Source organism: Mastomys coucha, unplaced genomic scaffold, assembly GCF_008632895.1.
Source record: "Mastomys coucha isolate ucsf_1 unplaced genomic scaffold, UCSF_Mcou_1 pScaffold2, whole genome shotgun sequence".
Classification (NCBI taxonomy): Eukaryota; Metazoa; Chordata; class Mammalia; order Rodentia; family Muridae; genus Mastomys; species Mastomys coucha.
Window position 1 is genome coordinate 17,075,453 of NW_022196902.1, and position 11,931 is coordinate 17,087,383.

The following is an 11,931-nucleotide window of genomic DNA, read 5'->3' on the forward strand; positions in this document are numbered from 1 at the left end:
GGTAACACAAAAGCCCACCTTTTCATTTGTATTATATTTGTAGTATATTTGTTCTAGGGTGTCCAAACTAGACAGGTAAAATTGGCATATTTCAAACAATCATTAAACATTTAGAAGAGTAATATTATAATAGCAGGATAGTTGAACAGGACAAAGATGTATTCAATTTTGAAAACTGAATCACCAATACCCTACCATATGGGATACAGGAGGGAGACACTACCGAATCAAAAGAATGACCACTGAAGTTGCCTGTGGTTTGCTTTCATTATCTATATGGTGGTTTTTTGGTGCTATATAGAGCCTGCTCTTGATACCAGGAAAACACAATTAGAAGTGTGATGATTTCATTGCTACACTGAAACTAGCAATGGCAGAAATATCTAAAACTCTATTGAGATTCAGGTCACCTAGGGATGCTAACTGGTCTCCTAGTAACATCCAGACTGCTTTAGCAACCAACTCCTTGGGGCTTGGAGGAACCTCTGGTCATGTCTTCATGGTTTTTCTTTGGTGGTTGGGGCATTATTTTTTGGTCACAGACTCTATTCCACATTTTAATATAAAAATTTGTAAGCAAAAAAAATCTTTGTATGGACTTTAAGAAGAATGCTTAAACCAGCATCAAAGTTATGTAATTTTCAACATCTGTGTAGTATGCACAGGACTTGGAGATTACAGTTATCTCAATCATATCATAATGCTGAATACACACACACACACACACACACACACACACACACACATACATATAGATGCAAACATACACATATGCACATACAGAGAAACACACAGAGACTCATACACCCAGAAAAGCACACAGGCACACATACCCACATACATCCACAGGCACACAGACACACAGAACCCCACAACATTAATTACCTTCTTTGTCACAGCTTGGTTTCAACGCAAATATACAACCAAGAATAGTTGTTAGCACACATACTGACAAAACCTGTAAGGAGAGAAAAAGACTGTTAGCGTCTTCTGACATCTTCCTATTCCCCTATCTTCATCCCTTTCAGTGATTCTGACTTTGCTAGTGAAGATGTTTCCAGATGTGGCAGCTGATCACAGAGACAGGTTCACTTTTTCAACATTTCAAACCACATACTTGTGATTTAAGTCCTGTTCTGAGATTGTGGTAAACGTCAGTCAGCAACCTTCTAAATCATCCGAAGATAATGTTATGAGGGAAACACTTGACTAACACAAAGGAATTACCCAAAAGAGAGTTTTAATCCTTAAAAGAAGAAAATCTACTAAGAAATTCCACTTCTTACTGCCATCTAGGAACATTCCAGGCCTCTTTTAGCCGTGAACTCACAAACCTAACACAGCACTCTCAGATGCACCATGCATGGTCAGGGGCATGACCACTGGGCCACAACGGTGCCATGCGCTGGCAGCAGGAGCTGAAGGGGTAGCTCATGAGGTCTAAGCATCATCTATAAAGTAGAGAGCTGGACTCTAACCATCTCTCAGGATCCTTCCAGGGTTTCTGTTTTCTCACCTTCTCCCTCCCCGTGCTCCCTGCCTTCAATATTTAAAATGAAGTAGACTGAGCTTGGAGCCTCTAAGGTCAATAACAAGTTTTGAGGGTCAGAAGACAAAGGAGGGAAATAATCCACAAAACAAGCCCCGCCCACCATTTTCAAGTTGGCATTTCCTTCAAAGCACCTGGAATGTCAACTCACTGGGCACTTCGGCATTCACAGAGAAAGGACTGTGAGCAAAAGTGCTATGTGACTAAGGGAAGAGTAAGTGCCACCTCCGAGAGCTCCAGAGTGTGCGAGGGAAGGTGAAGACAAAAACACTAGACATAGACACAGCAGTCTCCCTTTGTCTGCCTCACTTTCCAATTAGAGTTACCCACAGTCAACCATCATTGGAAAATATTAAAAGGAAAATTGCAGAAATAATTATTTTTTTAAATTGTACACTGTTTTAAAAAGTATCCAGAGTCTGCTCCACCTGGGAATCCTTCCCATATTCAATCATCAAACCCAGACACAATTGTGGATGCCAGCAAGTGCTGGCTGACAGGAGCCTGATATAGCTGTCTCCTGAGAGGCTCTGACAGTACCAGACTAATACAGAGAAGTAGAGTCTCACAGCCATCCATTGGACTGAGCACAGGGTCCCCAAAGAAGGAGCTAGAGAAAGGACCCAAGAAGCTGAAGGGTTTGCAGCCTCTTAGGACGAACAACAATATGAACTAACTAGTACCCTCAGAGCTCCCAGGGACTAAGCCACCAACCCAAGAGTACACATGGTGGGACCAATGGCTCCAGCAGCATGTGTATAGCAGAGGATGGCTTAGTCGGTCATGGTCATCAGTGGGAGGAAAGGTCCTTGGCCCTGTGAAGGTTCTATGCCCCAGTGTAGGGGAATGCCACGGCCAGTAAGTGGGAGAGGGCAGGGTGGTGAGCAGGGGGAGGGAGGAGGGAGGAAAGTACAGGGTGTTTTTATTTTGTTTTGTTTTTATTTTATTTCTTTTCCTTTTTTTTGGAGGGAAAACTGGGAAAGGAGATATCATATGACATGTAAATGAAGAAAAGATCTAATAAAAAAAGTAGTTATAGAATATTGTTGGGGACCATGAGAGCCTTGAGATAAATATCTTGCCCCAGCTAATTGAGAACCCAGAGATTAACATCCTGCCTGACAATCACAAGGATGTGAACCCTGAGATTAACATCCTGCCTGACAATCACAAGGATCCGGCTTGGCCCTGGGAAAAGAACATTCACGGAAATCCACCCCCTCCCCACCTGTCATCCACCCACTCCCCACCTGTCACACCGGAGCTCAACCCGAGAAGATCTTGTAAACTTCCATCTCCCTCCTTCCTCTCCCCCTTCCCTCCAAGATTTTTGCCTTAAATATGCTTGGCTGCACTAAGTAAACAGCTCATGACAAGCAATGCTTCCTTGAGTTCTGTCATCTCTCTCTCGCCCATTCTTTATTCACAGGTTGTGACCCTCCTCGTTCCCCCAAATAACGTGACCTGCAGGCCAGGTCAGAATATGTCATTGTACTGTCTCTCCCTAGACATACACCATTTATTTATGTATCTATGCTGTATGCACTGTCAGTTTTACAAGTATCTAGGGTTTTCAGATACCCTGACATAGTACTGTAGTGCTTGCATTCAGGGAACCCATGAGAGCAGTCTAAGGCCATGTCCCAGAGCCTCCTCTACCCACCTTGCTGTATCTCATCACAAGCAAGACAAGGACAGTACAAATAGGTATTTTGAGAAGAGTCAAATTCTCATAACTTTTATGACATTATATTGTTATGGCCATTTTATTATTGGTTCGATGCTATTTTATTAGTTTTAATGTAAATATGTGTCTACTTTTTAAGTTAGGCTTTATCAGGTGAGGCCAGCCTGGTCTACAGAGTGAGTTCCAGGACAGCCAGGGCTACACAGAGAAACCCTGTCTCAAAAAAGAAAAAAAAAACAAACGAAAAAACAGATAGACTGGTATACAGGTGATACATAGATAGAATAACTATATAAATGATACAGCCCAGAACTATCCTAGTTCTGGTATCCACTGAGGTATGGTACATACTTGTATATACTTGTATAGCTTCTATTTGTATATGTGTAGTCTTGCATATACTTGGTATAAATATTAGCATATCCACAAAAATGGGGACTTATCAGAGGAAGATGTGAATAGTAATGACTTAAGGACAAATGAACAGAATTAAGTATCAGGAAAGGTACTGACGAAATTTTCTGGAACTGTTTATATGGTGGCATAAATATGTGATGCCACAGAAAGACAATTAGCACACATCTATTCACAACATCAAAATCTCTTTTGCTGTAAACTACTTGTAAGCTAGCATAACTACTAATCTACATTTCACACACTGTAGTCTCGAACAGTAAGCAGTGGAGAACTAAAGTCTGTTTTGTAGTCCATCCAGGGCAGTTGAGACTCATGTGCCTGCTCCCCATCCTCACATAACCTACAATATGAGATAAAGTCGCTTCTATGAGGTGACGAGTCCTTTTCCTTCCTAAGTTCACACTGCTATCCCACTGTGATCCATCACTAATGACTTTACTGTCACTTCTCCTGGGGCTCCCCTTCTTATGGGCACAGCCACTCTCCTCATATAAGTCCATGCAGCAGCCTTCACGACATCTCTGCCTTCCCGTCTTCATCCAAACTGTGGTAATGTCAACAGTCTCACAAGCCATGCCCTCCAAAATTCCATCTATATTTTGTTTGAAATTCAATTCCAGCACTATCATTTTTAAGGATTTATTTTATGTATATTGGTAGCTGTCTTCAGACACTGTCTTCTCTCTCCAGCCCCACTCACGCCAGCCCCACTCACACCAGCCCCACTCACGCCAGCCCCACTCACGCCAGCCCCACTCACTCCAGCCCCGCTCACTCCAGCCCCACTCACACCAGCCCCACTCATGCCAGCCCCACTCACTCCAGCCCTGCTCACTCCAGCCCACTCCGGACCCCAAATTTTTTTTATTTATTATATGTAAGTACACTGTAGCTGTCTTCAGGCACCCCAGAAAAGGGCATCAGATCTCATTACAGATGGTTGTGAGCCACAACGTGGTTGCTGGGATTTGAACTCAGGACCTTCAGAAGAGCAGTCAGGGCTCTTAACGGCTGAACCATCTCTCCAGCCCCAGCACTATCATTTTTCCGCTCATTTCTGCACTTGCTTTACCAACCAACTGCCCTTCCTATTACCGACTGTTATAGAATGTCACATAGACATAACCCTGGTCACCAAGGCAGCAGCAAAAACACATGTTGCTGTCCACGCATGAACTGACTGACAGGTGTCTGTTGACCAATCACTGACAGACTCTGAAACACATGATAGGACTGGCTACTGATGATCCACATCTGTAGTTCTCTGCCCACTGCTAGGTTAGCAACAAAGTTAGTATTTCATGCAATTATTCAATGTTAATATATGTACATCTCAAACAATGTTGTTGGTAAGCCAGTGTTATCTAATTAAACCATGGCAAGTGAAATTGTCCATATCAGAGAAAACAGCACTGCCTACACAGTAAAGGCAGGCAATGGTGATCTAAGCACAGTTACTGCAAAACTGTGCACTCAACACACAAAAGAATGGAACAGAAAAACTGGTTCAAAAATTCACGTTCTGGGCTGGAGAGACAACTCAGTGATTAAGAGCACTGACTGCTCTTCCTGAGGTCAACCACATGGTGGCTCACAACCATCTGTCATGGAATCTGATTTCCCCTTTCTGGTGTGTCTGAAGACACCTAATTGAGATAATTTTAGTGGAAAATTTCCCTGGAACATTTTCAAAACTGTGAACTCTGATGTAGTTTTTCTTCTAACATAGATTACCTGAGGTCAAAGTCCACCCAACATTTATTTTAATATCTTTATTATGTGTATGAATGTATCACCTGCCTGTGTGTATATGCACCCTAATTCCCACAGGGACCAAAAGATGATACTAGATTTCTGAAGTTACAAATGGTTGTGAGGACCATGTGCGTGCTGGGAACTGAGCCCAGCCTACCTCTCTAACCCCTAACCAAGCTTTGTTTACCTCTGAAAGAACTCGGCCGCTTTTATATTTTGATATTTTCAATTTATAAGTTGAATAAATTCAATTTATATTTTTGATAGTTTCTTAAAAATTATAGAAAAATATTTCCTGGAAATCTGAGACACATGAAGTAACAAATGAAGTTGTTGAAATGTATTGCCTTTATATTAAAGAATATTTATTTTTTTAGCTTCCTGCTTGTTTAGAAAGAGTCATTAACTAAATATAAATTAGGTTTTTCTTTGACATTGAGATCAAAAAACCAAAACAGACATTTTCACAAAACTCATTTTTCTCACAGACTCCTTCAAACACACTACTATTAATTTTACATTACACTTACCTATAATTTAGTGTGTGTGTGTGTGTGTGCATGTGTGTGTGTGTATGTACATGCACACGCATGGGGGTCAGTTCTCAACTTCCACAAGTGGGTCCTGAGGATTGAACCCAGCTCTTTAAGCTAGTTATCAAGCGCCTGTCCCCACTGGGCCGTCTTGCCAGCTCCATATTAAAATTATTTGAATTTTCATCATTCTTTTTTTTATCAAGTATTCACCAAGATGTGAATGCCTACTTGTGTGTATATCCTCCACTGGTGGCCAGGACCGCAATGGAAACAACTCTGAGCCTATGAAGAGATAAAGTGGGGGGCAGTAGACATTAAAATTAATTAACACAACAAAATTTGACAAGAGCCACAGTAAAAGATTGGAAAAGATGCTAACATGCTGGCAGCCTCAGCCCCATGGAGGGCTAAAAGGAGAGGTAACAAGGCCACAAAAAGATATCGGGGGGGGGGGCAGGAAGTAATTTTCTTCTCTGTCAATGAACAAGTGTTTATCTGTTGCAGCATATAACAAAATGAGGTTCAAGGAAGAAGCACAAAAACAAAGCACACAGAAGACACTAGGCTGAAATTCTTCATCTCAGAGCAACAGTCTAGCAGGAACAACTGGGAAGAAGCCTTGCATCAGTGAGAAAGACCCAAACTAGCAAGAAGCAACCTCGCAGTTAACCAACAGGTCCACAGTACACACTCCAGGGTCTCCAGAAGCCCCATGCAGGCAAAGAATCTGAGAAAATAACAATTGTCACTTCCACGGCATGTCCTCAGGTTTTCTAGACTTTTACACTGAGTCACTTAATCCTCCCAAGAGTGTTTGCAGAGTGATTATCAAGATCTGGTGATCGTGAAGCCTTTAGCTGCAGAAGTAACACAAGTGGATTGTTCTAGAAACTTCTAGAAAAGCCTTTCAGCAGCATCCTGGAAGGCTGTGGTATGATGCTGCTTGGTCTCACACCACGATGAGGTCTTACACTGTCTGCTTCACTTTGGAAGGGCGCTGCTCTTTGCTTCTCTGCACCAGAGTCTCCTCCTTAGGTTACAGGAACCCAGACCTCAGGCATGGGTTTGTTTATTTGCCTGTCTCTGACTGTCTGTGAGCTCCAGGTAGCTATAGACATTATTTATTTACTTCTGTGCTTTCCATGTCTAACAAGGCACCTTGTACAGATTAAACCCCCAGGCCAAAAACCATTAAGCAGTGCCTGAATGAAAACATAATTTGGGGAAAGAAGCAGAACTCCACCTTTTCCCACATTTGTTAAGTGTCTTTATGTCTGATCCTTATAAAGGTTACCAACAATAAATACATAAAAAGAGAGGAGAGAGAGAGAGAGAGAGAGAGGAGAGAGAGAGAGAGAGAGAGAGAGAGAGAGAGAGAGAGAGAGAGAGAGAGAGAGAGAGAGAGAGAGAGAGAGAGAAGCCGGAACCGGACGATTGTTGTATTTGCCACCCAAGCATAACAGGTGAGAGAGGATACTGATACTTTATGGAAATGGATACATTACCTATGAGTCTTATAACTTTAGGCCAAACTGCAAGAAAAAATTAAAAAACAAAATAAACCCAACCCTGCGAGAATTCAGCCCTCAGCAGCATTTTAGTCTTCCCGGGACTCCTGCACTGGGGATGGCATCTAGAGGAAAGTAAAATCAACTTCCACTGGACATACAGAGGCTACCATTTTATTGGAGATCTTCTAAATATTGTGAAGTTCAAACACACACTATAATCTTCCTTTGAAGCTCTATCCATGCAGGTGTTGATGCCCTTTGAGTCTATTACCCACACATGGGCATCTCTCTTGCGTTGTTTGACTTATCGGTAGATCCTCCCCAGCTAGAGTGGAATTGTGTGTGAAGATACTGAAGATCCTCCAGAGCTACAGTGGAATTATATGTCATGTTACTGGAAATGGGAGAAAGAGGCCATGTCACGTCCGCCTGGACCAGCAAGAAAGACACGACCGGAGCTCTTCCTTTTAGCAGTTTATTCAGGAACGTTTTTTAACAGTCTTCCCCCTCCTGCTTCTCCTTCCTCCCCTGCCTCCAGGGAGCCGTTACTTAAGCTCCGCCTCCCTGCCATCTAAGCCCCGCCTTCCAGCCCACCCTCGGCCGTTAATACTCCCAAGCTTAGCCAATCCCAATGTGCTACATAGCAAAAGCGGATAGGTCATCAAATGCGGAAGCAACCAATGACAGCAAGCTTAGCCAAATGAGGGCTTGTTTATGAGACCGCTTGCTCTTGGGATGGTGGGGCGCAGCTGAAGCGGCTCTCTACAAGACCACACTCCTGAACAGACACATCACCTGAGCAAACCTCACGCTCAGATCCCCCTCAAATACTAACACTGAAAAAGCACACACCTGCCTGGCAAAAAGAGCCCCAGCTTCAGACAGGATGGTTCGAAGCCAATTTACTGAATCAGCACTTCCTGAATGACATTTCCACAATGTGGTACAGACCAGGGAACAGAACCAAGCCAGTGCCTCCTGAGGCTTACATTATGGCAACTTCTAGAAAACTGGCAGCCACGAGGCCTGAGAATGCTTCATAGGATCACTGGGACTTCTGGCTTCTATTTTGTTTCATTTTTCTACCAATGAAAGTGCCAAACCCTGAACATAACACACAAGAAGTTCCCAGACATGCCCGGGGCTACAGGTAAATCAGAGTTCTCACGGAGAGATGCTGAGAGAACCAGGCCACCCAGCAAGTCTTCTGAGAGAACAATCTATCGTACTGTCATGAACATTGAACAAAGTAGAGTTGGTTGACTTTGAACTTTCCCAAGGCCACCCCTCATGAGTGAAGACCATGGAGACAAAGCCTGCAGCTAATGGGAGCCTGACAATGGAACATCCCGTGCAAGCATTTATTTACTAACTAAACACAGCACATTTCACTGCACTGATCTTGCAAACAGAGCTCTATCAGATTATAAACTGCAATTAAGAATCAAAAAAGGTGGGCAGTGATGGTGCACACCTTTAAACCCAGCACTTGGGAGGCAAAGGCACAAGGATTTCTGAGTTCGAGGCCAGCCTGATCTACAGAGTGAGTTCCAGGACAGCCAGGACTACACAAGAGAAACCCTGTCTCAGAAGAAAGAAAGAAGGAAAGAAAGAAAGAAAGAAAGAAAGAAAGAAAGGAAGAAAAAGGAAGAAAGGAAGAAAGAAAGAAAGGAAGGAAGGAAGGAAGAAAGAAAGGAAGGAAGAAAGAAAGGAAGAAAGAAAGGAAGAAAAAGAAAGAAAGGAAGGGAGAAAGGAAGAAAGAAAGAAAAAAAGGAAGAAAGAATCAAAAAAGGGTGTTGGCACCTTGGATACTTAAGTCAACACCTTCCTTATTATGTCTTTGCTTTTTGATAAACTACTCTGGTAAATTTGCATTTGAAGAAAGGACTCAAACCTTCTATTCAGAAAGCAGAGGAGTTGCAAATTATAATTTTAAAAAATACTCCTCGAGAAGGATCAGTTAAAAGGAAATTCAAATTTAAAGGCTAGCCTTAGAAAATAGAAAAGAAACAATACAAATTAAACTATAAGCTCATCCTTCAATTTATAGCTGGACCCAGTTAAGAGAGCTCAGAACTGTGGGCAGTCACAAAGGCCACTGCGAATGTCAAGCCCCTAAGCTGAATTAAGACACAAACTACATTTAGGATGTGATGATTCTGACCAATATGCACCCTTCCACCACTTTCCCGTGGTATAATGCGGCACTACCTATGGGTCTACTTCATCTCTTACATCTTGTAAGGATGAGGGCTCTCCCTTGAACATAGGCCCCAACGCAGAAGAGGAAGGTCACTGGGAGCTCACCTTTGTCATGTCCTTCAAAGGAGAGATCTGTTGGGGAGATCTGCAGAGAACAGAGTTATCTGCTCTCCTCTTGTGTTCAATCACTTGTGTTTAAAAAGTACCAAGTCTCTTCAAAGAGGAGAATAAGGCATGCCTGCAGCCTCCACCTCAGTGAGCAAAGGCTCCTTTAGTCTCTCCCCTAGTTATGTCATCCCACAGAGCAGTTCTCTCTGAAGTTAAAGACCCGAGAAGAAATCGTCCATCTGATAGCGTAAAGTAATGTCTCGGCTCAGCTTTGATGTCATTCCTCCATGACCTGTAAGCCTTCACTGAAGCCTGAGGCACAAGCATCAAGGCACTCTGCCAGTGACAGGAAACCCCAAAAAGGCAAAGCAGGATCAATCTTCAAATGGCTAGAAGGCACGCCTCAGGACACAGCCTCCCACAGAACTCCGGTTCATGCCCACAAGGGTGGGTGCCCCAGATCAATCATAGAATCAGCAAATATCACCAGTGTGTTCTAGCTCTGATAATTTAACTGTCTTTTGTCTTCGATAGAACTCTTTGTATAACAAAATATTTCTTGTGACCTTTCTTTACATAGTCTACTTACTTCTAATCCTGAAGAAGAGTTGCCTATTAAAAAAGAGAGACTTGGGGCTGGCCAGATGGCTCACCAGGTAAAGGCACTTCCAGCAAGCTTAATAAACCAAACTCAATCCTCTGGCCCCACACAGCGATGGAAATTGCTGACTCCCACAAGATGTACTCTGATTGTCATACACAAGCTGTGGCAGGTTAGTGTCACCTACACATGAATAAATAAATGTAACATTTTTTAACACAGTGAGCTGGGGGGAGGGGAGTGTCCAGTAGAAGAAATACCTTATAAAAAATAAAATGGTAGATGAAGAAAATAGTTAAAAATATGAGAGTCTAAAAAGATGGCTTAGTAGCAGAGGATGCTCACCTATGAGATAAGTTCATAAAGAAATCATGTGACATTCCCTTGTCTGATTGTGGACAACAAGACACTCCTCATTCCTACTCTGGAAGAAAGCAATCTCACTCTTACTTTGAAGGAAGAAATGCTGTAGAAAGAGGCGGAGTTGTTGGGTGTTCACATTCACTGTATTCTCAGTAGATGTTCCCATGTGGATTAGCTCATACCTGCCTGTAACTACAGCTCCCAGAAACTCAACACCTTCTACTGGCCTCCCAAGGAACCCCATGTACGTATCAACATGTACACACATAAATAAAAATAGAATGACATGTTTTAAAAAATAAAAAGTGAAGCCAGGCAGTGGTAGTGCATGCCTTTAATCCTAGCACTTGGGAGGCAGAGGCAGGTGGATTTCCGAGTTTGAGACCATGGGGATATTCATCACATATTCACAAGTGCTTCAGTTCGTTTGAAGGTCACTTAACTGAATCAAATCTCAAAAGTCATAGGGACATCTTTTCCCCTATGATTCCAATGCTATTAATTTATATGATACTCACATAAACATACAAAGATATGCACATAAAGACATTTATTGGAGCAAAGTGATAACAGCAAAACCTGCCAACAATGTGTGATATTAAATGTATCCATATTCATATTTATTTCAGCCTTTGTCCATTAATACTGTCTTACAAGCCTTCAGAAACTATATTTCTCTTCCCCAGAGCAGGTCATTGAAACAGTAATCTCTCTGTTGGTAACTAGCCATAAAGAAATCATGTGGCCCTCCCTGGCCTAATAGTGGGCAATAAGACACAGGAGTGTCTTACCTACCCTGGAGTAAGGAAATTGTATTCCTACTTTGAAGACAGGAGTGCTATAGAAAGAGGCTAGAGAATTGCAGCAAGCCTTGCTGGATGTCCATGTCATTATCAATAGATGCTCCCCCTTTTGCCAGAGTTCAACATGCCTCAATCATGTATAAAGTGAAGTCTCCATTAAAAAAATACAGAAAGCTTCCAAGACAAAGGGACTGGGCGAATCCTTACTTCCAGTTATTCATCAGAAGCACAGGGTAAAAAACAAACAAACAAACAAACAAACAAACTTGAAGCTTATGACAAGTAAACTGGGAGTAGGTGAAGTTTTGGAGACTAAGCCCTCAGCCATGGATCTGCTTGGCAGGGTCCAGACAGCTCAGCCCATGCAGGTTCCTGGTAAGAGCCCTCAGCCATGGGTCT

General features: G+C 42.6%; 1 protein-coding gene and 1 long non-coding RNA gene across 2 annotated transcripts in view; one reads left to right on the forward strand and one right to left on the reverse strand.

Annotated features, from left to right (window-relative positions):
- The window catches only part of Enpp1 (ectonucleotide pyrophosphatase/phosphodiesterase 1), a 145,780-nt gene that overhangs the window by 109,629 nt on the left and 24,220 nt on the right, over positions 1-11,931 (reverse strand). The window contains 1 exon segment of the mRNA XM_031380749.1: positions 886-958. Within this exon segment, the coding sequence (XP_031236609.1) occupies positions 886-958 (73 nt within the window).
- On the forward strand, positions 9,167-11,388 carry LOC116097847. The gene is made up of 2 exons (XR_004121581.1): positions 9,167-10,212; positions 10,346-11,388. It is a non-coding gene; the product is annotated as an uncharacterized LOC116097847 (long non-coding RNA).